The 27,211-nt window shown below is 40.4% G+C and overlaps 1 protein-coding gene across 1 annotated transcript in view; it reads left to right on the forward strand.

Annotated features, from left to right (window-relative positions):
• The first annotated feature begins 6,050 nt into the window (after positions 1 to 6,050).
• Positions 6,051 to 27,211, forward strand: part of form3 (formin 3) — a 115,124-nt gene continuing 93,963 nt past the window's right edge. The window contains exons 1-2 of the mRNA XM_019056924.2: positions 6,051 to 6,209; positions 22,542 to 22,647. Coding sequence (XP_018912469.2) covers positions 22,581 to 22,647 — 67 coding nt within the window. The 5' untranslated portion in view covers positions 6,051 to 6,209; positions 22,542 to 22,580. The remainder of the gene's footprint in view (positions 6,210 to 22,541; positions 22,648 to 27,211) is intronic.

Below are 27,211 nucleotides of genomic sequence, written 5' to 3' on the forward strand. Positions count from 1 at the left end.
CCTCCAATTTACATTCCAATAGTCATAGATTGAAAAACTTTTGATGAAGTACATTTTATCAAGTAGACCAATCAATTTATCCATTAGGTGATATGGATAGTTGCTCTCCAACAATTCGATTTTAGCGGCTCTGGTGCTAGCACCTAGAGCTGCTATTCCGGTTGGTCTCTGCAGTGGATGTTACCAATGGTACATTTATCATTGGTGAGAGCGCGCGTTGGTAGATGGGAATCGTCGCCATTTTCGGCTATGGACCTTGCCATGATTTTATTTTAATGCATTGTTTTTTATTGTGAGCGAATGCTATGTTGTGTAGTGTATTTTTGGAATCATGGTGATACTGTCAATAATTCAAAACTGGTCTGTGCTTTAATCTCGTATTGGAAAAAATGTACTTTACGTTTAAAATTTGAAATTTGAAATCTGAAAGTTTTCGCGCTTTTTTGGAAGAATGCCGTGGTTGGAGCTTCCTAGTCATACTACTCGACATCAGCTGATAGCAAACAAAGGTTACCAAGGAAACCGTAAACGCGTAACAACTACCGTCGCCAGGCCGCTTTCCGACGCGAATGCGTTGGAGCTTCCTACTTGTTTTCTATTTTCAGGAGGCAGATTACCTTTAATGTAGTGTCTAAGTACACCTCAACACATTTTGCACAGTCCTCAGATGGAATGTAAGATTCAACTGAATAATTTGAGTCATCTGAATCAGCTTCGCATTCGCATATTAAATTGCCCTCTTCACTCAGCTCAAATTCTTCCAATTCATACATTTCATGAATGCAGATCCATTCACGTTCATTGAAGAATTTTTTAATACTGTTTAAATGTGTCTCAGCTAGTTTATTATGAAGGATTGGTGGCACCTGTTGCATGACCATCTTGAGATAATGGGTTAAAGTTTCATCAGTGAACTCTTTTTCCATGCGGCTCTTTATGATTCTTTTAATTAGGAAGTGTACAATCTGAAGGGATAAGTCCTCCAAAGAAACAACTCCTTTGTAGGGCGTCATTTTCTGTCAGATTAGCGACCTAGTAAAAAATGAGCAAGAAAATGTTTACTTAAAATACATGGATAATTGACTTCTATTTGTAATAATTAGGTACCTAATGAAGGTTCACAGGAATGATTAAGGTTTTGTGATAACATTTTTTGGTTTCTCCAAATTATTTTCTTTCTTACCGAGCAAAAAAGAAGAAAAACTCATTTTCTTGATTGAGCTTCTCGCTGCAATGTGCAAGAACACCAGTCTTTCTCTGAAATCTAAGAAATATGAAAATGTATGCAACGAAATGTGGGCGATGTCAAAAGGAAATTGTGTTTTCCTTTTCTCTATCAACTGTTTAACACATGAAGATTTATTTCCTCTCATCTTTAAATTTTTAGTGGAGAACATATTTTGTCTGTATGCATTGAATCATGAGATCAACTGCTTAATAGATCATTCTTCTGAGATACCCATTTGGTAATTCCATGTACTTCAAAAGTGAAGGTGCTGAGCCTTCATCAAAACTTAGACAGTGAATAATTAAAGGAGTGAGAAAGATATCCATAGATACATACCAATGACACATTGAATGGCATATGGAATAACCAAATTCCTCTTACACACTGGAATCGCAGTGGATATAATGGGAAAAGAAAGAAAAAAAACCTTCCCCAAGCATCCAACACTAACAAGATGACCTGTGTGCGTGTTCTCTTTTAATCAACATTTCAAGCCAGAGGAGATGAAAAGTGAAGTAATGATGCGCATTAGAGTTCAAAAAATGAATTTTGAATTTAATTTTAATTTTTGGAATTTCTTGGCTTTGTTTACCCCGCAAAATGGTGTGGACCCAGCACCATTTCTCTATCTTGTTATATAAGGAGATAACCATCATGCTGCTGCTGAAGTAGATCTAGGAGGAATCCAGAGGGTCATTCATGGTTACATCAAATGCTGTTGAAATGTGTTTAAGTCTAGCTAAAGGACCCTCACCGGGGGGGGGGGGGGGGGTGGGGGGCTGTAATCGTCCTGTGTAACGAAAAAACCAATTTTGGATCACAAAAATATATGTTCAGGTTTTGATACAAATAGCCTCATTATGCTTTCAAAAACGTTGGCTGATTTCTAGCCATCATTCTAATAATTATAAATGATTTTATGAGCCAATGAAGTGAGCGTCTCTAAGGATGGATATAACTCCGGCAAAATGTATTAGATTTTTTCTCAAGTGCTTCGTTTTGGTAGTGGGGCCTTAATATGTGAATTGCTCTCAAAGAGTCAGTATCTACCTACTTGGAATTTTTGGGTATTCTCTGCGCCAAAAACGTTGCAGAATCGACTCTTTTGGCGGTATAACTCTTTTTTTAATATTTCGATGCACGGGAGTTGGTTGAGGGGCCGCTCATAAAATACGTAACGCTCTATGGGGGGAGGGAGGATCAAGGAGAGCTTTACACCACTGCGTTTTTACGTGTTGAAGGATAGAGGCCTACGCTACGAAAGCGTTACATTGGGGTGAGGGGTAGAAAATAAGTGTGTTACGTAATTTATAAGAGCTTCCATTGTAATTAATAGAAGACTGTTTTGACGTCTTTTGATGCTATTCAAACGTAAGGTTGTATTCGATTCGCCATGAGGTGTTTCTGAACTTTTCTGTGAACTTACACCCCCACTTAGGTATTTTTTTAAAGGAGACACGTTGAAATCATTAGTCGAATGGACACCCATCACCATCACTATCGCTTTCCCTCCAGACCGAGTACCGACCAAGGTGCGACTACTATTATGGTGAGTGAGAATTCGTGTTTGCTCTTTGGCCTATCCATTGATTTGAAGGAGCTCTGCTGACGGTTCAATTTCCTGAGCTTCCAAATCAAATGATTCGTCGGGCATACTCCAGCAGTCCAGCTCCTTGCAATTCTGTTGAATGCTCTTACAGTCCCTGCTGTAAGCTATTTTTTCGAAGTACTTTATAATTCTTTATCTCTCTCTCTCGCTCGCCCTTGCACCTAAGAACATTGATCTCGAGGGTCGGATTAAGAATTGTTGGCCCATCCCCTTAGGCGCACAATGTAGTACTGGCCCCCTTAAAAAAAGTACTATATCTGGAGAAAATTAATCGTGATTAAATGCTAATCGATTCTCTGAATTGAATACAACGTTGCCTGTCCTCAAAATCGCAAAAAATGAAGGTACCTGAGCAAGACTTGCAGAGTTTTCTTTAACCTTGTTCTTTGTTTGAATTTTTCCCCCTTCTGGATAAATAATTTTGACGTTTAAGTGTGAACTTTTCAAAGAAACATTGCCGCAAAATGCATTGATTGTCTGAATGTAATACAACATTGCCTGTCCTCAAAATCGCAAAACAATGGAGGTACCTGAGCAAGATTTTTAGAGTTTTCTTTAACCTCGTTCTTGCTCGAAGTTGCCCTTAAGTTCTTCGCATAAATATTCGTTAATCCGTTGAAAAAAACCTTGCACATTTTTCCTCTTAAGCTTTTTTTATTCAGGAAATTGCGCTTTTGGGGTGTGTCTATCAATCTATTTATATATCTATATATAGATATATCCATCCATCCATCCATCCATCCATCCATCCATCCGTCCGTCCGTCCATCTATCCATCCATCCATCCATCCATCCATCTCTCTATCTCTCTATCTGTCTATTTATCTGTCTATTTACCTATCTATTCTTCTTCAATTGAAAGAAGAAAGGGGAAGCAGCGCTTCCCTCGCTTACAGGACGCCGCGCCGCGCCAACGGCGAGATTTAGAGTTTTCAGCGTTTTTGAGTGGAATTTAGGTCGATTTTGAACTCTCTATAAGCATTTTTGGAAGCTTCACCTTCCTGGCTGACGCCGAAACTCATGCTAGGTGCGTTTTTTTTTCTTTTTTTGATGACCTTGAGGGGAAGTCGCTCCGAGCCAGTGGCGAGGCATGAATGATCGAGTATCGATATTTCCCCATTTGAAGCTGTGGTAAAGAATCGACTATTAAGATGTTCGTTGCGGACACCCTGTTTATCGATCCTTTTTCCATAGGTTTAAATGGCAGATAAATCGATATATGGCAAAGCACCCCGCGCCACTGCTCTAAGCTACAAGTGGTCGATTTCCGAGGGATTTGATAACTTTGCGTGACAGTGTTGTCGAACTTCCGAAGGCGGGAGCCCACTCGCGATGAGTCGGCGCGGTCACCAAGCGCAGGCTGGCAAGTTCACCTCTTTCGCTCAGTGGTCAAGGATTGACTTTTCCAAAGAACGAAGCTTCATTCGAATGATAAATTGATCAACGAATAAGATGCAAGTATTCGCAATAGTTTCCTGAAACGGCGGAGTGGGCTTTACAAAACAACCGACAGTGTCTTCCTGAACTGGTTTTAATGCATATTAACGATTTGGATCGAACCAAGCAATAGAGAATTTTTTTACATCGGGATTAGTCAAAAAGAGGTATATTCTCAGAGGTAGTATTTGGCTTTTCATTTGTGGGAGGATATACCATTGGGTAAATTAATTATTCTTAATCCTTTTGGGAATTTCAAGAGAGCATTGCGGAAAGTTGCCGATGCTGTAACTTTGAACAGACAAAACTTTTTCATTTGAATTTTTGCAGATACTTCGATTCGAATGCATGATAATCAAAATATGAGCAGGAAACGTAAGAAAATGTAATACATCTGCAGAAATAAAACAACCAGAAAGGCTGAGGAGTTAGATGGAACTTTGAGTGGTTTTTGGACCTCTCCCATTTCGTACTCATCCTTATCATACTCATGATTGTAATCTTACACTATTATACACACAGGTGGAACCAGGAATTTTGTGTTGGGGGCACATGAGGGAGCACTTTATTAAGGGGAGTCGAGGGGTCCTTGAAAGCACCCCATCAAGATTAGACTCGGGGGCTTTCCCTGACTCTGAAGAGGTTCAATGCCCAATGGAACACCGGGAAAATGTTTAAGATTGATATGCCTTGGCATGAGGAATTTTGAGCTGTTCTTGGTGAAAAATGTATTGAAATAATACCTCAAACATAACGGAAATATCATGCAGAAATCTCGGAGGATCCGTGAAGCCTATAAGTTCAATTTTGGGCGAGACAACCCCCCCCCCCCCTTCAGTTCTGCATGCAAGTTTTTTTTCAAAGCTCCCGATGAAGATGGGTTTTTGTGTGACTCTATGTACCCCATTATTTTATTCCGCGAGGAACTTACAACTTGCAACAGATAAAGACGGAGAAAAAGAAATTGACCGAACAAATTTTGGTGATCGAATATCACACACGCATTTTTTTAATGGAATTTAACTTATAAGATTTTTGCAAACAATACAGCAGACAGGAGTCAAATATACAAGGTGATCCGGGGTTAATCGGTCAGACTACAGGAGCCGAAACACCCCCCCCCCCCACCCCCTCTTTAAATTGAGATTCCGAATTTTTCGGATAATTTATAAATTCAGGGCATAAAAGTTTACAAATTTTCATGAGATTTAATTCTCAACCGTTGCTAAAATTCAAGAAAAGCGATTTACTTACAGAAATGGGGAGGGGGCGTAGCGCCGACTGGGGGCACTTTCGGAAAAAACTTTATACTATAAAAAATTATTATTTTGACCCATAAAACACGCTCCTGCAGTCTGGCGGTTGAACCTCGGATCACCCTGCAGATCAATGAGCCGCTGTTTGGTCAACGATTGCAGCAATTTAGTTTTGCATTTACTTCGGGAGGTGAATTCAAGAATCAATCGGGAGAATGATACGAACCATTGGCGTTTCCTTTACTATCTCCTTCGAGCGGAATTTTGACGGGTTTACACTGGTTAATGTGTATCATTTTTTATCGCGAAAATTCGCCTAATTTTTTTTTGCTAAATTTTCAGCTGGCTCGGATGGGTTCGGAGCCCTTGTGCGGCGGCGGGAGGACCTTGACGCGTGGATTAGTGAATGGAGCTGGTTGCGTGGCGGCCGGGCGCATGCGCGGAGCGGAGAAAGCCATTGGCTGGGCCGACTGTGGGCGCGCAATACGATTCCCCCGCAAAATCCCGATCCGCGCGCGCGCGCCGCGCCGCGTTACTCAAGTCAGTCTTTTCCTGACCTCGCCTCGTCTAAAGCTCGCCACCTGTTCCCACCAGTTCGCGCTGATTTCCCGAGCTTCCGCGAGTTCGCGAAGTGTTTGTGAAGTGATTTTTTTTCAAACTGGATTACTCCTATCTTCGGGTGAGTTCCCTTCTTCTCACTACGCTCTCAACGATAGAAATGCAGAAATAGCAGGAAATTTGGGCGAAAACGCCCCCCCCCCCTTCCCGCCATTCCAAGATCCAAAAAAAGTTTGTAGAGCCTCAGAGGATATTTTAAGTTCTATAAGTGACAATTTTCTAAACAATAGAGGAGTAAGTTTTCCAGCGAAAATTCTCTCAGTTTTTCTGCAAAAGTACCGCTCATTCAAAATTGTATTTATAGACCTTAAATATATTTTCGTAACATATGAAAATGTATTGATAAATGCAATACATTGTAGGGTTTTTTAGTCTCTTCGAGTGAGTTTCTCCCTCTTACAATACTCTCAATAGCAAAAATACCTACGTAAGCAAAAATATTTGAGGGTTAGCTCCCCTCCTCACGAAGCCCTAAAAAAGTACTTTGATTTCCAATGTATCTTTGCAGCTCTAAAAGTTACAATTTTCCAAACAACGTTGAGTAAATACCTACAGCAAAGATGGGGAAAACATGCAAAGCTTTCCTTATGAAGTGTTAAAAAAATGGTCGTTTCACATGCCTTCAAATACCTATCATTTCATGTTGCACGTTAATATAACGATAGATTCATAAATACCATGCATTAATTTTATATTTTTTCTTTTTAAATGGCTTCCCTCTCCGGATAAATTCCCTTACTTCTCCTCTGTTTTCGCCAGCAGTAATCTACCGTTGCAAGCATTTTAAGGTTGACACCCCCCCCCCTCCTTTCTTTAAAAAGATCACGTAGATCCCCAGTAGCTTTACAGGCATAGAATTTGCAATTAAGGCACAACTTATTTCAACCTCCCAAGCAGAATGGTGGAACCTTCCTCTGAAAGTTGTAAAAAAAATTGCCATTATTTCATAAAGAAGTTCTAAGCGTTTATTCATCGTATCAGGAGGAACTTCATTAATCATTTCATGACTTATGGACATTCTTCGGTGCTTTTAGGTTGCAATCCAAAAAGTAGACTCCAGCTTTTTTTCTGTCAGGACTACCCTTAATGCTCCTCAGCTATTAAGGATTTTGAGGTTAACACCCACCCTAATTACCTATGCAACATAGAGATCTCAAGTAGCTTTCGACAGCCCAAATAGTTACAATTTGCTGCGATATATTACAGCTTGCCAAGCAGCTTAGTGGAAAATTTCCCTGTAAATTTGGAAGAAAATTGAAAAACTTTATCTTGGAAGATCAGTATATATTCACCTACGAATAACTTTACAAGTAAAGTTATTTGTGAATTTGCTGAAATGTGCATCTAAGTTTGCGATGCTGCAGATATTCAGTCATAATTCATTTTTTAAATTGAAAAATACTCAACGTCATTTCTTGAAAACCACCCTAATTATTTTTTTCTGCGTGATGAATATTCTGTGCGTACATTTTAAACAACAGCATTGATTGGATCTTCTTTCATATAATACAATTTGAGCAAGGAATTTGAAAAATCACAAACAAGATACGCTTTTTTGCAGTTTACTGTCCATTCAAATAATTTTCCAACCACGTATGAAAATTATTCTGTGCTGGAGATACCAAATTCTTGAAAATATAACAGGATCCCAGGGCTGAAACTCCACGTGGACTACATTTTGAGATTAAATGAACCATAAAACCATAAAACCACTTATCTGCATAGGGGGACTAATGGTACATACGCTGTTTCTAAATTGAGCCAGAAATTGTGGTTCCTTATTTCATATGCAGTCCATTTAATATAATCATTTTGGGACAGCTAGGGAAAACCGCGTGTCGGCCCATTGAAAAGCATAAATAACCATACAAAATTTAATAAAAAGTTCAGATATATAAAAGGAAAAGAAGAAAAATGCGATTATTTTTCTAGTTGATATTTGAAACTTGCATTTTTTACTATTAAGTCAGGTAAATGTTCCTTTGCTTTAGCTTATGATGTTCCGTATGATCCTGCGATCAGGCGCGAAATCTATTCCGTTTCGAACCGGCGTGAACTTCAAATCTGTTATCTCCGTTTCAAAATTGTTCTTAGGCGTGTTTATCAGGTGTATTGTTATTCTCGTATCTCTCACCATTAACAACTAATGTTTCTGAGTTTAAAACCGATTGAAAGTGTATTGACCTGCTCAATGGAAATTTTGGTTGGCTCTACAAGGGCTCTTCTTTCATTTAGCGTGTAAAATACCTATCTAATTGTGTGGTTGATAAGGATTTTGACGAGTCTGTCTTAATGAGTAGAAACTATTTAATTTTCAAAAACTCCGTCGAATAGAGACAAAAATTTACGAGGCACCCATTTTTCAGGGTTTTCTTTATCAAATTAAAGGTCTTCTGCATGAACGTGTTTGTGACTTTGAGATGATCAGGTTTACATAGAAGAAGTATCTCGCTTATTCACGGCTCAATTATCCGCGGACAGACGCGATCTCGCAAATCGCCAACACTGTTTTTTGCCCATTTAAATATGTTGTGAAAAATCGATTTTAATTTAGACAGCCTGTTTTGATAAATATCGATTGTTTTCCAATAATTTAAATGACGAACCACAGCGTTGCCAACTTGCGAGGACCGCTACAGTCCACGATTCAGGTTATTTTGGTCGACCGGTAAGGTATTATTGACATGCTAAGAGGTTATGATGCTTGGGCACTGGACAGCCAAACAAATTAGTTGTTGGATCGATAATTCTTTCGATTGATTTTACTTACTCCTTGACTTGTTCTGGAGTACAAATGTGAACCGTTGATTTTGCGAAAACTGAGGGGACGAAAAATCGACGGTTCTGAATAAAAATCTTCATTTTTCCACTGCTTTTTTGTCGAAATTTATCAGAATGTGATGATATCGTTTTATTTCATAATTTACACCTTTTTGGCGACAAGTAAAATTTTTCTCGTCCTAACAGCCATTTGTTCGAGTACCTACACTGTCACCAGTAAAAAGTCTTAGTACGACTTGAGCCATTTAAGACATCATTTTTCGCACTAATTCCCCACTAAGAGTGAGATAAAAATTAAGCTATCATAGGATTTCATCAACATTTCATGCAGAATTTGTTAACTGTATCAAAATAATTAATAAAGAAGAAATAATTGTGGATACTTAACATTAGAAGGAGTAAATTCAATTTTTTCGCCGACGAAGTGACCAAATAATCAACGTAGGTCAAATCTGTCATGAAAAAACCAATGAAACAACTAAAAACGAATATGGGACTCGACTTGAATTCCCTTTTTCCTGAGTGCAATACACGGTGCTTCTTTGTGAACTTACGGGGGGAGAAAACATTGATTCTACATTTTTAAAAAAAAAAAACACTTAAATCATAGTAAATGGACGGGTCATACGTCCACCATGTTCCATGAAATTTTGATCAGGAAACATGTGATAGGATGTTTAATTTCTCAACCTGTTAAGTATTCAGGGATCAATTTTACTTAGGTACTTATTTGTTTGGATTTACTATAAAAATTCCTCTCATTGTATTGACGAATTTGTATGATGATCGGAACTTTCGATGTTTTGATAGCGAAACCATCCCAGCTTTCTTCGTTCTCGGCACAGATCGACCGATTTTTTTTTCGACAAGAACAAGTTTGAACAGCCATCGGAGACGGTGTTTTTCTTGTTCTCCCTCCCATATGTAAGCTCTCCATATACGTATTTTAGGCAAGGTCAGTTCATTCCAGTCGTAGCCTTTTCTGTTTGTTCGTTCGTAAAGCGTGCGTTTCGTAAATTTTATCCCATCTACAACCTGCGCCGTCAAACATTTCAACCGAGAAAATTGATTTCGTTTTAAGAAATGTAAACGTGACAACGTGACACGGCGGAAACTCTCGAAAGCTCCTCACAATTGGACCGAATCATTAGGAGAGGAACCAAGTCACAGTCTTTGAGAAAAGAATCGGGAGTATTTTGAGCATAGAAAGTGGGTAAAAGGAGGGACCGAGGAGGAGAAGACGGAAGGGAGAGAGGAGAGAGGGGGAGAGATGAAAAAAGTCTGCGAGAAGAAAAAAATGATTCAAAAGTTATGGGAAAATTGTTTTCACGTAAGTGGCGAATTTTTACGTATCTTGCATCATAGCTTCAGCTTCTCTTCGGCAGGGTGAAAAATCTTGAATATTTACTTTTTTCACTTTATATTGTCTCCGTAGTTCAAGAATTTTATACTATTGGTCAAAAAATCAGTAGACGTTATAGGAGATTTCGTTTTTTTCCTGAGGCAACCCTGGGTTGGGATTCTATCCTGAAAATTGTTAAAACTAGGTCTATTTTGGAGCAAATATTACGAGATTCCTTCCCCGTCTCAATTTGTATTCGACTCAATGGACGAGAACTTAAGTTTCTTATGCAGACAGCAAGTCGACGGTGAAACTACCAAACCACGTATCTCGTTTGCGGTGTTTAAAAATCTACGCTCGCATTTTATTTTTTTGAAGTCGACCAAATCAATATCATTCCTTGAAATTTTCACAGAATTTTCTCCGCACAAAGAGGAAAAATCACAGAAATTTTCAAGACTAGACGTTAAGTAGTTTTTCATTTAAAAAATAAAGTATGACAGGAAGTCTGCGACGTCGCAAACCGAGATACGTGGTTTGGTAGTTTCACCGTCGAAGTATTGTGCCGTGGGGTGCTCGGTATAGACAGTAGGTACCTAAGTGTGTTTAAACTAAATCGGTCTCTTTCGCTCTCCTTTCGTTTTTAAGTCCTAGTTTCCATGTTTCGCTCTTTGCCCCCCCTCCCCCACCCTTAAATTAAGGCGGCCACCAGCATGATAGTTATACTTAAAAAAAAAGTTCGACAATAAGAGCCGCAGCATGGTTTATCGGCTGCAATATTTGGGCACGTATAATCGTACTTTTAGCGCTGGTTCGTGGCGCTGGTTCTAACACGGTTCGTGTTCGCAAACTTTCAAACCAAATCGAACTACAGAGAGAGTTTGGTTGCACGAATCGAAAGCATAGCTTCTAGAACCGAGAGTGTGGTTACGCGAACCTAATAATATATGTAGTAGCACCCGCCATGGAACACTGCGACACCGTGCTAGGCACACTCATGAAGCTCATACTTGATGGATCTTTCCTTTCTAAGTGTATACCGATCAGAAAAAATGCAACATACCCACGTCCTTTTTCCCCGAGAACTTCAGAATTCCTTTACATTTTTCATTGAATATAGACTGCTTCAAGGAATCGCCACATGAAACTCGTCGGATTATCCAACGTCATAGAAGTTGATTCGATTTCTATTTTCTCAGGGAAATCGTTTGCTTGTAATTAAATTAAGTAATTAAATTAATCCACCTAGCCTCAAAACGCACAATTTACACAATAAATCTACGTCCTCTGGAATCTTAAAAAATGTAACATTCTTTGATTCCTTGCAAGACTCCGTACTCCTCAATTCCGGAATCCTTGCCAATATTTTCAGTGCATACTCGGAGAGTTAAACGGCAGGAACGGAAAGTAAACTATTAATTCTGGTCTGACAAGAATGCGAATGTCTGATTGAATTCTAGTGTTTTCTCCACCAGCTTCCCACGTTTAGACATGGGCATTTGATCTCTCGAAAATCTATCAGAGCATCCATAACGTGCGAACCGCATGCTTCTGCAGCGCGACAACGCCTGGCGCCACGCACGCGAATTCCAGTGCAACAAATCCCATGCCGTCTGTTTATTGTCAGTTCGACAGTTAGTGCATAGCGCTGCATGGTGTCACTTACAGAGGAATAAATTTAAAACAAATCTGGTTTATGTATCAGATATTTAGTCCTAAATATTTTCAAGCTTAATCTCGAGAAAAGCAGATGGAGGGAAGGAGGGGTCACCATCATGACTTGTAAAATTTCTTGCTTCAGATTGCCATGTGAGCGGAATCGAAGGTAAAACTCGCGGTTTTCATGATGAAGAGCCTTAACTGCAGGCTCGTGTGCGGTCAAAACTTAGTTCTATCTACAAAATAGTTAAAGAGTTGGAGCAGTCATGGGGGTCTCAATCGTCAAAATAGCCGAATAGGATAAAGAGTCATAACTGATAAGAGAGGAAAATTGTTCAGAATATTCGGAACTCTAAATACTTCTAGACGGGGTTGCACGGGTGAAATGAAAAATATGAAATAATGAAAATTTCCGTGAAATATTTCATGAAATCCCACAAAGTTGTGAAAAATATAAACAATATGAAACATATTTTTAGAGGCTGGGTATGCAACACGCACTAAAACACCAACATGCAAAAACCAGTCTATTTAATTAACTTTCATTTAATTTTGCATTTAATTTCGAAAAATATTTTTCATATTTTTCTGAAATTTCATAAATTACTTCACATGAAATTTCAAGATTTTATTTTTCATGAACCATTGCAATCCTGCTTCCATATGATTAGAACAGTCTGCATGTAAGAAAAACTGTCAGTGCTTTCTGAATGGTCAATATTTTCAAAATAATCAGAGCCCAAAAACAAAATATTACATCTCGCAGACCGGAAGGGAAAAACATGAAAAGTGGTCCAACCTTTGAAACATTCAAATCGGTGGCCACAATAACTGTAAAAATATGGTTAGAATAGTGTTAGCTGTCACGGTGGTCAAAAAAGCATACATCGGCTTCGACAATCGAAAGGTCAACCGTGGAAATGTTTTGACCATTCAAACCACTTAGAAGTTTAAATTGGGTATCGGAACTCTTAGCAGAGGGGTCGGCCCATTTTTCCGCCCACGCTGTGCTCCATCCATGTCACATTGTCACGCTGTTCTGAGCTTAAAACATTTTATTTTTACTGCGATATACTTTCCCCCAGTGTTTCTGTCAATCATGCGATGACATTGAAAAAGTGACACTGTATAAAAATGTGTTTAGCGAATGTAATGTTTTCGAAAATATCTTTAGCAATAAAAGGGTGAATGAATATTCTTCTTGGATCGTTCATCCTTCTTGTTTGCTGATCTGCGTGGTGTTATGATTGTATCCTTACCTATGTCAACTGCGCTTTTTTAGCCTTCCCCCTCCACCCATCCTCTGGGAGTAAAGGGGCGTTAAATTTGGATTTTGCGTGGGTGACATTTTACTCTCGCGACGGCCGGTCCTTCCGACTGATTAATGAAATTAATAGACAAAGCGATAGACATAGGAGACAGAGGAAAACTAAGCCATCCTATTGGTTAAAATGGGTGGTTGGATTGGACCAAGGAAGTAAGTAATAGCCTAACTAACGGCAACCCACGAGAGACCCGACAGTTAGTCCGGCATCCCCCCCCCCCCCAAGTTTATGAGAAGCATCCGCCTCAACCAGTAGGATCGCTTCATACTCTCTATGTTTTTTTGTCTATCGCTTTGTCTATCGCTGTGTCTATCACTTTGTCCATCACTTTGTCCATCACTTTGTTTATAGCTTTGTCCATAGCTTTGTCTATCGCCATGTCTATAGCTTTGCCAATCGCTTTGTCTATCAATTTCAATGATCAGTCTTCTGGCTTACTAGGTTTTGGATGTCCACTCTCCACTGTTCAGGGACCACTTCAGGTGGCGGGACCTGCATCCACTAGACTCGCGGTCAAGTGGTTAAGGTCATCGGAGGATGGCATCACGGCGGCGGCGCGCGACAACTTGGCCAAAATTCGCGGGAACAGGTGCCGCGCCGCGCTTAGCAGTGCCAATCTGCGATGAGTCCAACGGACGCCCCGCATCCCGCATCTCGGAGCGGCGGCGTCGCGTCGCCTTGAGAGCTTCCATCTCGGCAAAACATCTTCACTCGAACATATGGCACGGCCCCCCGGAGTGACCGCATTCCGTCTCCGCCGTGTCACAAGGGTCTTCGCCAATCCGTGACTCCGTCCGGCCGAAATTTCGCCAAGTTTTGCATTCGGCTCCATTCACCCATGCGCAGGATGCAGGAGCAGCGGGCCGATTATTGAAATTGATAGACAAAGCTATAGACAATTGAGACAAAAGAGATATGGGGGAGGGATCCTATTGGTGGAAGCGGGTGGCTGCACTGGACAAAGGGGGTATGGTAATAGGGGTAAGTAATAGAGGGTAGAAAATTATCCGAAATTTCTCACGAAAAACTCCATAAGTTCTCTATATAGGAATTTGCTATAGACAGAGAAGACAAAAGAGAAATGGAGGGATCCTATTGGTGGAAGCAAGTGGTTGCAATGGACGAAGGGGGTAGGTAATTAGGGTTAGAACATTATGCGAAATTTCTCATAGGAAAAACTTCGTAAGTTCTCTGTATAGGAATTTTAAATTATGTTAGAGGAAATTTGGCAACGCTAATATGTTCATATGTTGTTTTTACCTGAGGACCGAGTATTGAAACTGATAGACAAAGCTTTAGACAAAGAAGGCAAAGGAGCTATGGAGGGATCCTATTGGTGAAAGCGGATGGTTGCCATGGACAAAGGGGGTAGGTAATAGACCGACTAACGGCAACCCACGAGAGACCCTATAGTTAGTCCATCATTTTCTTTCTTAGTTAATATCAACCACCCATCTCAACCGCAGGAGCATCGCTCCGTACTCCCTATATGTCCTCTTAGTCTATTGCTTTGTCTATCAATTTCAAGAATAAGCCCGCATGCCCATCATGAGATGCACAAGATCAGTTGCGAAGCGTGAATGATCGATTATCGATATTTCCCCTCTTGAAGCTATAGCTATAGCTATTTACTCGAGCATATTTTACTTCTGATACTATAGTTATTGCTGTTCCTACAGGAATCAACATTTTTAGAGGGTTTGCTACTTTAGGTGGTATAAAATCCAATAAATTCAGTTCCCTTGTTCTTTGATATACTGGATTTCTATTTTTGTACACCATAGGTGTGTTAGTCTGTGTTAGCTGGAATTATTCTTGGTAAATTCTTCTGTTGATTCTCACCTAAATTTTTCCCAGTTTTGCATCATTCATCTATGCGCAGGATGCAGGACCTGATGCAATTACCTGAACCGACAAAATTCGGTGTTCAATATGAACCAAAGTTCAGTCCCTGAAACCGGAGTTTTCCCCTCACAATCCGTCGTTTTCCCAACGAAGACACGTAACTCCATTCCAAAGTTGCAAAACTGACTAAAAAAATTCAATTATTCACAAGAATATACCTTCCAAAATTATTTTTATTTTTGCATGAGATCAAAGGAAGTATCGGTGAAATTTTCAAATGGAAGTGCCCCAGATTCTGCAGGTAAAAATAAAATTTTTGAGGGAAAAGGATGTGTCCCATTAAGGAGGGTATTTTGGCCCTAACTTTGATTGAAAATTGAAACAGCTTAGAATAATGTCATGTATGGTCCAATCGACTTTTAATCATCTACCCTGTGAGAACTTGTCTTTATTTGAGGTGTTTTTGAAAGGTTTTTGCTTGATTTACCAGCGCAAAGTAGTAAAGTTTTGCAGTTTTCTCGAATAATTGCTCATTTTCGGTCCTAAACTAAATTGTTCATGTGAGCACAAGCGACTACCACTTTCTCCTTTAAATATGTTGTAATGGGTGTACTAAAGATTAACATATTCGAATATGAAAGTGGTAGTCGCTTGTGCTCATACAAGAACAATCTAATTTAGGACCGAAAATGAGCAATTATTCGAGAAAACTGCAAAACTTCACTACTTTGCGCTAGTAAATCAGGCAAACCCCTTTCAAAAACACCTCAAATAAGGACAAGTTCTCACAAGGTAGATGAATAAGAGTCGATTGGACCATACATGACATTACTCTAAGCCGTTTCAATTTTCGACCAAAATTAGGGCCAAAATATCCTCCTTAATGGGACACATCCTTTTGCAAAATTGAAATGAGGGGCTTGGAGGACAAGGCGCATCAGTGCAATTTTTGAAAAAATTGAGATTTAAATGAGTTCCAGTAAAACTAGTCTTAATAAACATTCTGTGTAAAATTCGTTCCCAAATTCCGAATTGTAAGCATCAAAAAGGCAGTTTGAACTTTCTTTCCGCCATAAAAAGCCATGTAATTCCGGAACTTCAAACTCGTACTTCTCGAAAGAGCAAAAACTGCACTTATGCGCGTTGGCTTCCACACCCCTCAAATGTAGTTACGTTTTTTCGCGCGGGCAACAAGAATGGAGATGTTGCATCTGTGAGGAATTTGCGATTTGACTATCGATTCTAATGTAAAAGTTCGCGAGAAACAAGATGGTGCCACTGGTTTTCCCTAAAATCAACTCCCAAGCTAAAAAAAAACTCCCAAGTTGAGGCCAAAATGGAGTGGATATCCCACGCTATCCTGAGATTCCACGTCTACCTACACCAAGACAAACTCTCCATGCAAAGATAGGGAGCAAATACATTGACAGGGCTGCCACTTTATTTGGGGACTCTAAAACTGAAAACACAGCAACCCTGCTAATGTAATTGCTCCCTATCTTTGCATGGAGAGTTTGTCTTGGTGTAGAGGTGGACTCTCAGGATAGCGTGGGATATCCCTTCCATTTTGGCCACAACTTGGGAGCTTTTATTGAGCTTGGGAGTTGATTTCAGAGAAAACCAGTGGCACCGTCGTATTTCTTGCGACCTTTTACATAAGGATCGTCGGTCAAATCGCAAATTCCTCACACATGCAACATCTCCATTCAGTGCATGCGGGTGAAGCTCAGTGTTGCCAACTTGTTACATGGACCGGTGGTCGGAGATGGATGCGTAGTTGGGATTGCGTCTGTTGGTGAAAAGCTCAAAGCTTAAAGCTCGGAGCGGGGAGTGCGTGGCGGCGGATTTCTTATTTGGGATGGAATCACCGGCGCGACCTTTCCGCATGATGGGTAGCCTTGGCCTCCGGTCAGGCGCCTGGTTCCCGATCTCCGGCAGAAGGTTCGGCACCTCCGATCCGCCAAGCTCTATTTCACCGTCCGCCGTCCGCCGTTCGCGTCCACCTCGCTCTATTCCACTTCCTCGCCGTCACCGTCGACGTCGACGAGACGTATCCCTCGAATGGCGTCAATCGCCAACCAGACAGATGGCGCGGAGTCGCTCGCAGTCGGCCCGGTCCTCCGAGGTTACGGAACCATCGAGAAACTAGAGGGTCCCCTCCTGCCGCACTAAGGAAGAACGCCGTATGAGCCTTCAGGCGTTGTCAAATTTACTTAGATAAAACACGAATTTCCTGGTAAACTTATGAAGATTTTCCTTCCAGTTTTTCAGATAATATTGTTCGCAATTTCACCTAAAGCTCCTGAAAAGTTCAGGGAAAAATATACATATCTTTACTCAAAAATAAACATTTTATCGAAGGAAATCTGGCAACTCTTGAATGTTCATACGGCGTTCTTCCTTAGCATGGCAAGGAAAAACGCCGTGGATCGAGTCCATAGGAGAGGTCGGACAAAATTTGGAAACTTTAAACGCTTATAACTACGTTTGTGCAAGACTTTGAGGTTCTAACAGTGGTTCCATTGGGTTTCTCATGAAATTTGCTTCAAGAAGCACCCCTTAGAGTTTGAAATATGACGAAATAAACATAAAAATTTGCGGTTTTAGTAAAAAATTTCATGTCCGACCTCTCTGATTGACTCGGTCCACTGTGCGCCGTATGAACATTCGAGAGTTGCCATTTCCCGGGATAAAACATGTATTTTTGAGGAAAGTTGTGCATACTTTCTTCTTCGAATTTTTCAGATATTTTAGATCAAATTGGGAACAAAATTGTCTGCAAAATTTGAAGAAAAATAGTCACCATTTTCCCAATAAATTCGTTTTATCTTGAAGGAAATAAGACAACGCCTGAAGGTTCATACGGCGTTCTTCCTCAGCACGGCATTATGGCCGCAAAAGGCGACTCTCCGGCATTAAGGTGGATCCACACCGCAGGTGACATGTTCAAATTTTAGTGAATTTTCTGCACAGGCCGAAGCACATTCCTTAAAATTTTCGATGGAATCCGTTCAAACGTTCTTTTGTAACAACTTAAATTGCCCAAATGAGTTTGGCAATAGCTGAAATTGGCTAGCTCCGCATAGCTGTATCATCGTAAGTGCCACGTTTATTCAGAGCACCAAAAATACGTCCTTTTACCGAGTGTGGAGAGGTGATTTTAACGCATTAGTAGTTCGTTTGCAATTTTCAGGATAGGCAACACGAGTTCTCACGTGGTCAAATAGTGGTATCATCATAAATGGCACGTTTACTCGAAATACACACAAAAAATAGCTTTATACCGGACGAAAGTTGGAGACTTTAACGGCAGGTCAGTTCGCCTTCAACTTTTAGTACAGGCAACTTGAGCTATCACGTGGTCGAATATACTCACACACAAAATAGGTAGCCTTTAGCCTTTACCTCCATTATCCAAAATCTAGTTGGTTCTGAAACAATTGAAGATAACTCCTAAAAATCAGACTTTTTCGCCAGATTGCTCCAAGGCTTTTAAGACTTCGGTTCCCTGAGCCAAAGCATTAAAAAAAACTTCACAGTCTCTATGACCAAAAATCTTCGATTATTCCTGTAGCACGCATAAAGTTTTCACTAATAAAAGAACCGAAATTTTCGGCGATAGGTACCCTGGCACCAGACGTTTGCGCACCAAAACCGAAGTTAAGTTACCTTGAACTCAGGGTGCATTTTGCAATCCCTGGTAAAAATGGCAAGTGCTCAGATCAGTAGCACTTGCCTTTGGAACAGACCTAAGCACTGATGTCAGTGCTGCCGGGCGCTGATCTGCTACCTCAGTGTTAGGTCTGTTCCAAAGGCAAGTGCCTCTGATGTAAGTGGCACTAACCTAAGTGTCTCAGACGTAAGCGGAGTGGAAACTCCCAGAAATACTGTAGAGGCAAAAATTTCGTTAATTACCGATCTGCCAGGTATGTTAAGTCACCTATTTGACGATCAGGGAAGGCCTGCTGTGAGTTTTCAATCCCAAGCAAGTATCACAATCTTCAGGGGACATCGCTCGTTCCCATGCGGTCTCCAATCTAAGTACTAACTACGCCCGACGTAACTTAACTTCGGTGTTCGTCCTAGCGATTGGACCACTACACTACCTGCGCGTGTACGTGTTAGGGGCGTAATTTTACCATTTCAGGGCCCCCGTTGGGGTAATTTTGCCAGCAAATGATGATTTTGTCTTTGAATGTGAATCCGATACTTAATTTTTCTATTATTCTTTTTTAATCAATCAACATGTAAATGAAGTTTTGTAAGTTACGTTTCTTTGAAAAAAAATGGATCGCACTAAAATTCAAAATTAAAGCTAATGATGCAAAAAAAATAATGGAAGTTGAAATTATACAAAAAATATAAATTAGCAGACACAAAAATTGAAAGTAAAGGAGTAAAAAAGTTAGAAAAGAATTAAAAATAAAGTAGGAAAATTTAAAAAAAAAATTAAGACTGAAACATTTTAAAAAGAGTTATAACTGAGAAAAATTAAAACCAAAAAAACAATTTTTTTTAAAAAAAAATCCTAAGTTAAAAAAAATAATAATGCTTAAATAAATACATCGAAATACATATTATAGCGGTGATAATATTTTTACCGATCTCATTTTTTTTTTGTGTTTTAATTATTTAAGTGCCATCTTAAACGAAGAGGGTAAAACAAATTATTCAAGAGTGTGGCTATCTGAACTAGTTTTCCTTCCCTCTTACAAAATCCCACCTTCTACAAAATACGCCTCTCTGAAAGATAAAGTTTATGGTCCCCGTATCCCGAAGAAATATTCCCCAACGAAAATGAAATAGGGCTGGGGAAGGGGGAGTCATCTCTACTTTTTGGGAGTGAGTGCGGTTCGATTAAGACTGATGTCAGAGACTTACGGACCTCAGTGGAAAATTCACTGACCTAACACTTGCCATTTTTACCAGGGATGAGAAAGCACTATTTCTGGCTCATCATGAAAACCTTCTATCTACATCACCTAAATGCCCTCATGTTATTTCACAATGAGTCAGAAATTGTGGTTCCTTATCCGATGTACCTAGTAATCTAATTTTTGGGTATTGGGACTAAAATTTTTTGTGCAACTTATTCTTCATCCTCTTTTTTCTTTCTTCTTCCCCCTTCTTTTTTCTTTCTTCTTCCCCCTTCTTTCTTCTTCTTCTTCTTTCTTTCTTCCTTCCTCCTTCTTCATCTTCTTTTTCTCTCTTCTTTTTCTTTATCTTCTTCCCCTTCTTTTCCTTCTTCTTCTTCTTATTCTTCATATTCTAATACTTCTTATTTTTCTCATTTTTCTTCTTCTTCTTTATCTTCCTCTCCTCCTTCTCCACCTTCTTCTTCCTCTCGGCGTGGAGTTCACCGACGTACCGTACCCGGTTTTCTCGGGCGCCTTTGCGACTTTTGGCGGATGAATTTCCGAGTGTCGGGCGTCGGACGGCGGAAGCTTGATGGGCATGCTGTGCGCGAATCCCTGTATAAGGCTCGACGATGATAGCATGAGTGACCTTGAGCGGAGTTACCGTCAAATGGGCCATCGTCGTATTTGGAGCGAGCGTGGCTCGGGCAAGCTACCATAGAGAAAGAGAGAATATCACCTTATAAGGAACCTAACCGTCCATGGCCGGCCCCGCACTGCCTCGGCTGCCGCCGTCGCCACTGCCAAAACTCGTATCCGCCGCCGACGGGGCCCGGCTTTTGCGTCCTTTTCACCGGAAATCTTGCAACGTTCCGCGCCGCGCTGGCCCCTGTTTGATGCTTGATGTTCGTGTCCGATGTGTCATGTGACGTGATGTTCCCCTCTGGTTCCTCATCCGCTGTCGCGAAACGACGCCAGGGTTGCCGCTCCACCGCTGGAACCAATGACGTCATCATAACACCCTAAGCGCCATCAGGCGTCGCACAGTGGGTCGAGTCAATGCGGGAGGTCGGGAAAAATTTGGAAACTTTAAAATCTCAAAACTCCATTTATATAAAATTTTGAGGTTTTCTCGTGAAATTTTCTACTGGAGACACCCCTTAAAATTTTAAATGTAACGAAAGAAACATCAAATTTTGTAGTTATAGTTCAAAAGTTCATGTCCGACCTCTCCTATTGACTCGATCCAGTGTGCGTCGCTGGAATTGTCCAGCTCGATGGCCAAAGTGCAAGACCGCGTATCTCCTTTTGCCACGTTGGAGACTTCCTGTCATACTTCATTTTTTCTTTGGAAAATTAGTCAACGTACTTTCTGAAAGATTTCCTTGATTTTTCCTCTCTGTTAACAGAATATTCTATATAAATTTCAAGCTATACGGTTGGTTAATTATGTCTACGAAAAAATAGAGCGGCAATAATTGTGAAACATTGCAATTGAGATACGTGGTGTCGCACTGTGGTCATGGAACTGCTTCTTACATTTGACGGAAGACTTGTAAGCTAGGATAAAGATTCTTTTCATGAAATTGAGACCGGAATTTGAGGAAAAATGTCCGCTAAAAACTTTATGAAGGGAGAGAGCTTTATGGGGGAGCTTCTTCTATACGGAGCGTACCGCCGTGCAAAATTTTTGCGGTATATGACGCGATGCTTAGTATGTTTTGAACTTCTCCTTTTCAACAAAGTGAGTGCGTTATTGCAAAACACCGGCTGAGGACTAATAGACAATTAAAATATCTTAAGGGCCATTAGGCGTTGCTGATATCGTGTAAATCCAGATGTAGGTCTTAATTTTAGGACAAGAATAGACCACCGGATAAGGCTATTATATCGAACAGCTGTTAGAGGGTAAATTCTTGGTATATAATCATATGACGTCGAAATCGACGTCATTTGAGTTTTGTCAGAGTCGTTTCGTACACTCGGAATTCTTTAATCAAAATCACGTTCTGTGGCATGGAGCGTGTAGTCCGCCTTCATTTCGACCGCTTAGGCAACTATTCAAACGTGAAGCGCATGTTCTTGCCTATGGGCTCAATTGTAGGTGATTAATTCACTGGAACCGCTGTCTGTGCCATAGAGCGTGCTTCGCCCTTCGCCCCACAATGGATCGAGTCAATTAGAGGGGTTGGACATGAAATTTTTGACGAAAACTGCAAATTTTGATGTTTATATTGTCACATTTTAAATTTTAAGGGATGCTTAAGGAAGAAAATGTCACGAGAAAGCCAATGGAACCACTTGTAGAACATCAGCATTTTGTATAAACGGAGTTATAAGCTATTAAAGTTTCCAAATTTTGTCTGACTTCTCCCATTGGCTTGATTCACTGTGCTCCGCCACTGTAGTCAACGCAAACGTAGCTCATAGGCATCGAAATAGTTGCAACCCCGGGAATATATCTGTCATTTGATTAAAAATGACAGATCTTTGATTCAAAAGATCTCTACGAGCATCATGTGATTTTTACGACTGTTTGAGGCGTTTTGAAGAACTAAAGTTTCTCATGATTGCTTACGTTGCAGACGTTGGTGACCACAAATGCAGGGGGCTCATGAAGTCACATGGAGTCAAGGATCGGCCTAGACTATATAGTCGAAAACCAGGAGTACACAGCAAAGCTCGCCGCTGGTAAGTTCGCACTGTTTATTTTTTCCGGATTTATTTTCCCCTTTCACGTTCAGGCAAGAGGCTCTTCATCTCAATAATCAGTTATAGAGGGATGATCCAGGTGAACATTGCAAGTGAATATAGCTCCCGGGCTGCAATTTTGACTTTCATCTCAAATGAAAGATGCGTCTGAAGTTGTTTCTTAAAAATGTATGATCAAAATTTTGGCGTCCTGCAGACTGCTGTTAAAATCACGGGTCTTTCGTACATTTTAGTTTTTAACAATATCAAATGACTATCTACAAATCTGAAGACAAAAGAAATTCGGGTTAACAGTTTTTGAAATGAGGGGCTTGAAGGACAAGGCGCATAAGTGCAGTTTTGGAAAAAAAATTGAGATATTAATGATTTCAAGTAAAACTAGTCTTAATGCATATCCTGTGAAAAATTCGCTCCAAAACTCCAATTTTTAAGCATCAAAATGTCAGTTTGAACTGTCTTTCAGCCAGAAGAATCCATGTAATTTTGAAACTTCAAAAACGTATTTCTCGAAATAGCAAAAACTATATGTATGCCCCTTGTCCTCCAAGCCCCTCAAATATTTTTTTTTAAATTTCTTTTACTTTTACGTCATGGGAATTTGTCGTTGAATGAAATCTTTACTCCGTGCTCCACTGACTTCCCGGCTAAACTCAAAACTTACATCCTTCCATCACTCACCTGACGATTTGATGTCAGGGTCGCTTCAAATCTTATTCGAATTGGGAGACAGTCACCGGGTGCAGATGATCCGACGGGAGACACTCTTTTCTCCCCCGCGCATGCGCCGCTTCGACGCCGGCACGAAGTGGCGAATCATGCGCTAACGCGTTACCGCTTTCAGTCGTAACCGCCGTAATTCAAGGTCGTTAATAGTAATTAATTAAGTAGCTAAGCCGGCCCAGCGCTCCACTTTTCAAAGCTCGACTCGTGCGATACCGCGCCCGTCCAACATCGACCTATAGAATTTCGATGGATCGAATTTCACTCATCCGCTCGAATTGCCGATTGGTGCGTCGCTCCGACATGCTGCCATTCTAAGGAAAAACGCCGTATGAACCTTCAGGCGTTGCAAATTTCCTCTGACAAATCACTAATTTTCGGGAAAATTTTTGAATATTTTTCTGTCAATTTCTTAGATAATTTTGTTTGTAATTTGATCTAAAGCGTCTGAAAATTTCAAGGAAATATATTCACAATTTCCCTCAAAAATAAATATTTTATCGCGGAAAATTTGGCAACTACCGAGTGTTCATACGGCGTTCTCCCTTATCGCGGCAGCATGCTCTGCTGAATAGAAGATTTGAAATAAAACTTAAATTACCTAATTAAATTATACCCCTATGGCTCTCACCCCTTCTTTAGATCTTTCATAGAGCAAGAGATTCCATTTATTGGAATACCCCTTGCTGCGAAACACGATGATACCACTAGTTTTCTCTGAAACCAACCTCGGAGTCAAATGAAACCTCCCTAGTTTTGAGCCGCAACAGATGAGCTAAAAAAAAATGACATTTTTTTCTACTTCCCATCAAAATCTCCACGATAGAGATGAATACATGCGATCAGCTTTTCAACTCTGATTCTGTGTCAAGAGATTGTAATTGTTAGCTAAAAGTCAAATTTCCTATACCTACAACGTTGGAAAATTTGTGCTTAAAGAATCATATATACTCTGAGAGCGGCTAAGAAGTTTTTTTTTCTTCAAAAATGCGTGTAAAATTCCGTTTTAATTTGACGAAAATTCTCTGAAATTGTTCAATTTGACACTTTTTGCGTCATTGGACTGAGAGGTAATTTATCAGATGGAACTTTGCAAACTTTGCAATATTTGCACTCGAGCCACCCTGGCCCCGAACCCTCCAAATGGGGCTCGTGATTTTTATCTCAGCTTGAGTTTGTATTTTACCACTTCTTCCCTTGACATAACAATGACTTCCCTACGCAACAGACGATGCTCGGGTTCACTTGCTGTTATCCTGCAGATAATTGAGATTTCATCGACGACAATGTATTGTAGGTAATAGAATTATCGGAACCAAAACTCGCCATGAAATAGGTATTTATTTTTTTTTTAACAATTTTGGTGGCAATATCACATAGAGTACATAGAGTCGTAATGTAAGTGGGAGAGCTGGCGCCTTTTTTAAGCATTTTCCACGTCCCGAATTCCGAGACTCCTGTGTGACGCCGGGTCACTTTTTCGATACATAATCGATTGTTTGCGATACACGGGTACCCGACCATCCAATGACGACAACAACAACAACTAACGAGATAGGAATTACCACGTATTCCACACCGCCATTTTGGATCGAAAATGTACCTATCGAAAAAGCGACCCGAACTCGGCGCACACCGGGCTCGGAACTCGTCGAGCAGAACATGGCGCCAGCTCTCCCATTTACATTACGACTCTATGTACTCTATGCAATATCGTCACGACAAATCGCAATAAAATAAGATGAAAAAATCATTGAGGTTAACTAAAGCCCACTTTACACGCTGAAAATGGGAGCTGAAAATGGAGGTCACCGATGCATCGTTGAGTGGTGCCTTGAAAAGTGGACCACAACACTCAATTTTCAGCGATCGATGAGATCGGGGCTTATCAGCTATCACTTTCTTTCTGTTCATAAAATGGCGGCCTGAGTTTTAAAGTTACTCATAATGTTATACAAAGTTGTAAAACTGTACAAATTCTTAATTATTTTTTGTGTAAAGTGCGCAATAGCTGAAAATGGTGTGGAGAGTCAACATTCAACAGCGACACCGATGACCCATTTTCAGCATGGGAAGTCGGCTAAAGATTTTATCAATAGGAGAAAAAAACTGTCTATTTCAGCGCGAAGAATTCGGGTAAAATTGCGACGCGAAACGCTGGCGATCCGAGAAGTTGTACAGCGATGAAAAGCCAATGAGATTTCATTTTTGATTTCAATATATTTCAAGTTCTTCGCAGAAAAATGCGATTTGAATATAAGTGGGCCATAATCTCAAAAATCTGGTAACCCTCCGAAGCTCTAAATGGAGGTTTGACGGATACGACACGCAGAATCGATTCTCGCTTCTCGATTCACGCAGCCGGGAAAAGTAAATATTAGACATGGCAAATTGGTCCGTTATCTATGAGTCGACCTAGGAGATTTCTCATCGACCGAAAAAGCTTTAGCTGATAGCTAATCGAGTCGTACAATATTTCGCACAAAATATTCAAAAACTTGTTCGAGTCCTCGCTCTCCGCGCGCGCGTTTGTGGAGCAAGGATGGAGGATGGTTGCAGCGAAAGTGTTTTCCCTTATCTCCACGCTGACGCAAGTTGCAACCGAAGGAATGCACTGCATTCCCTATGACTCACGCCGCATGAGTCCGAGGAGACAGAAAAAACAAACAAAATATGTGGGAGTTCGAGATAGATTATTGGGGCAAGGTTTGTGTTTGAAAACAAAGTTCCGTGTCGGATCGGAAATGAAACTTCTTCTATGCACTGAAAAAAAACTCCGGCCATGGAAGCCCTACTTACGGGTTACGGGGGGCCGTCCGTGTTCCGGGCGTAGCACCCGAGGCAATCGAAGTTACGGCTTCAGCACCCGGAACTTTCGGCCTCTGAGCCCGGAACGGACGGTATGTCTGTATAGCCCGTAACTTTTTTTCAGTGTGTAAAGTTGGAGGATCTACCACAGTGTCACGCTTTTTATAATCCAAAATAGCTGTGCGACTACGTTTTGACGGATTTAACTACAGATAGCTTCAATACATTTTACGTTGTCCACGTAGCGAAACATGGACATGTTTACGCTAAAGAGAGCTATATGCATAGGGATTGCGTGCAACATTGTTCTTTTTAGCGAAAACATATTCAAATAATATCGTACTTCAGCATCTCGAATTTCAAAATGTGCCTGGCAGTCTTCGTAGAGTCCTTGATAGAAATACTAAGTTTGTTCTTGTGTTTAAAAAATGATTTGAGGGGGGGGGGGGGGTTATTTGCTCACGTTTTAAGTAAACAAAAATGTTGTCAGTTCATTTCCACAGAAAATTATTCCAATTGAATGGAAACCCTTAACTTTTTTTACATGACCTTCCATTCTATTGGTGTATTTGATGCTCCTTTTCTTCAATAATTATATAGAAGTAGCCAAAAATGACCATATAACCTCCCAAAATAACCATATTACCTCCAAAATGACCATATAACCTCCCAAAATTGCAATATTCCCTGTGCATTTAGCAAATATTGTTACTACGAACCGTATTTTGTGATTTTACCCAATCAGTTGATGGGCGGCAAAAGATGTTGGTTCTAGAATAATTTATCTAAAATTTTGGTGAATTGAAAATAGTGTTAAGTTTGTTAAGTATATGCCTATACTTGCGATTTATTTGAAATTCCTGCCACCTAAAATAAACAGCCTATCTACATTCAAGGGAAGCAGCGCTAGTTATTCTGAAAATAGACACGTAGGGCTAGCTCCAAGTGTATCAGTTACCATCTGGGTCAGTCAGACGAAATCTAATCCTCATTATTTATAACACCAAACCGGTTT

Source organism: Bemisia tabaci, chromosome 5, assembly GCF_918797505.1.
Source record: "Bemisia tabaci chromosome 5, PGI_BMITA_v3".
NCBI lineage: Eukaryota > Metazoa > Arthropoda > Insecta > Hemiptera > Aleyrodidae > Bemisia > Bemisia tabaci.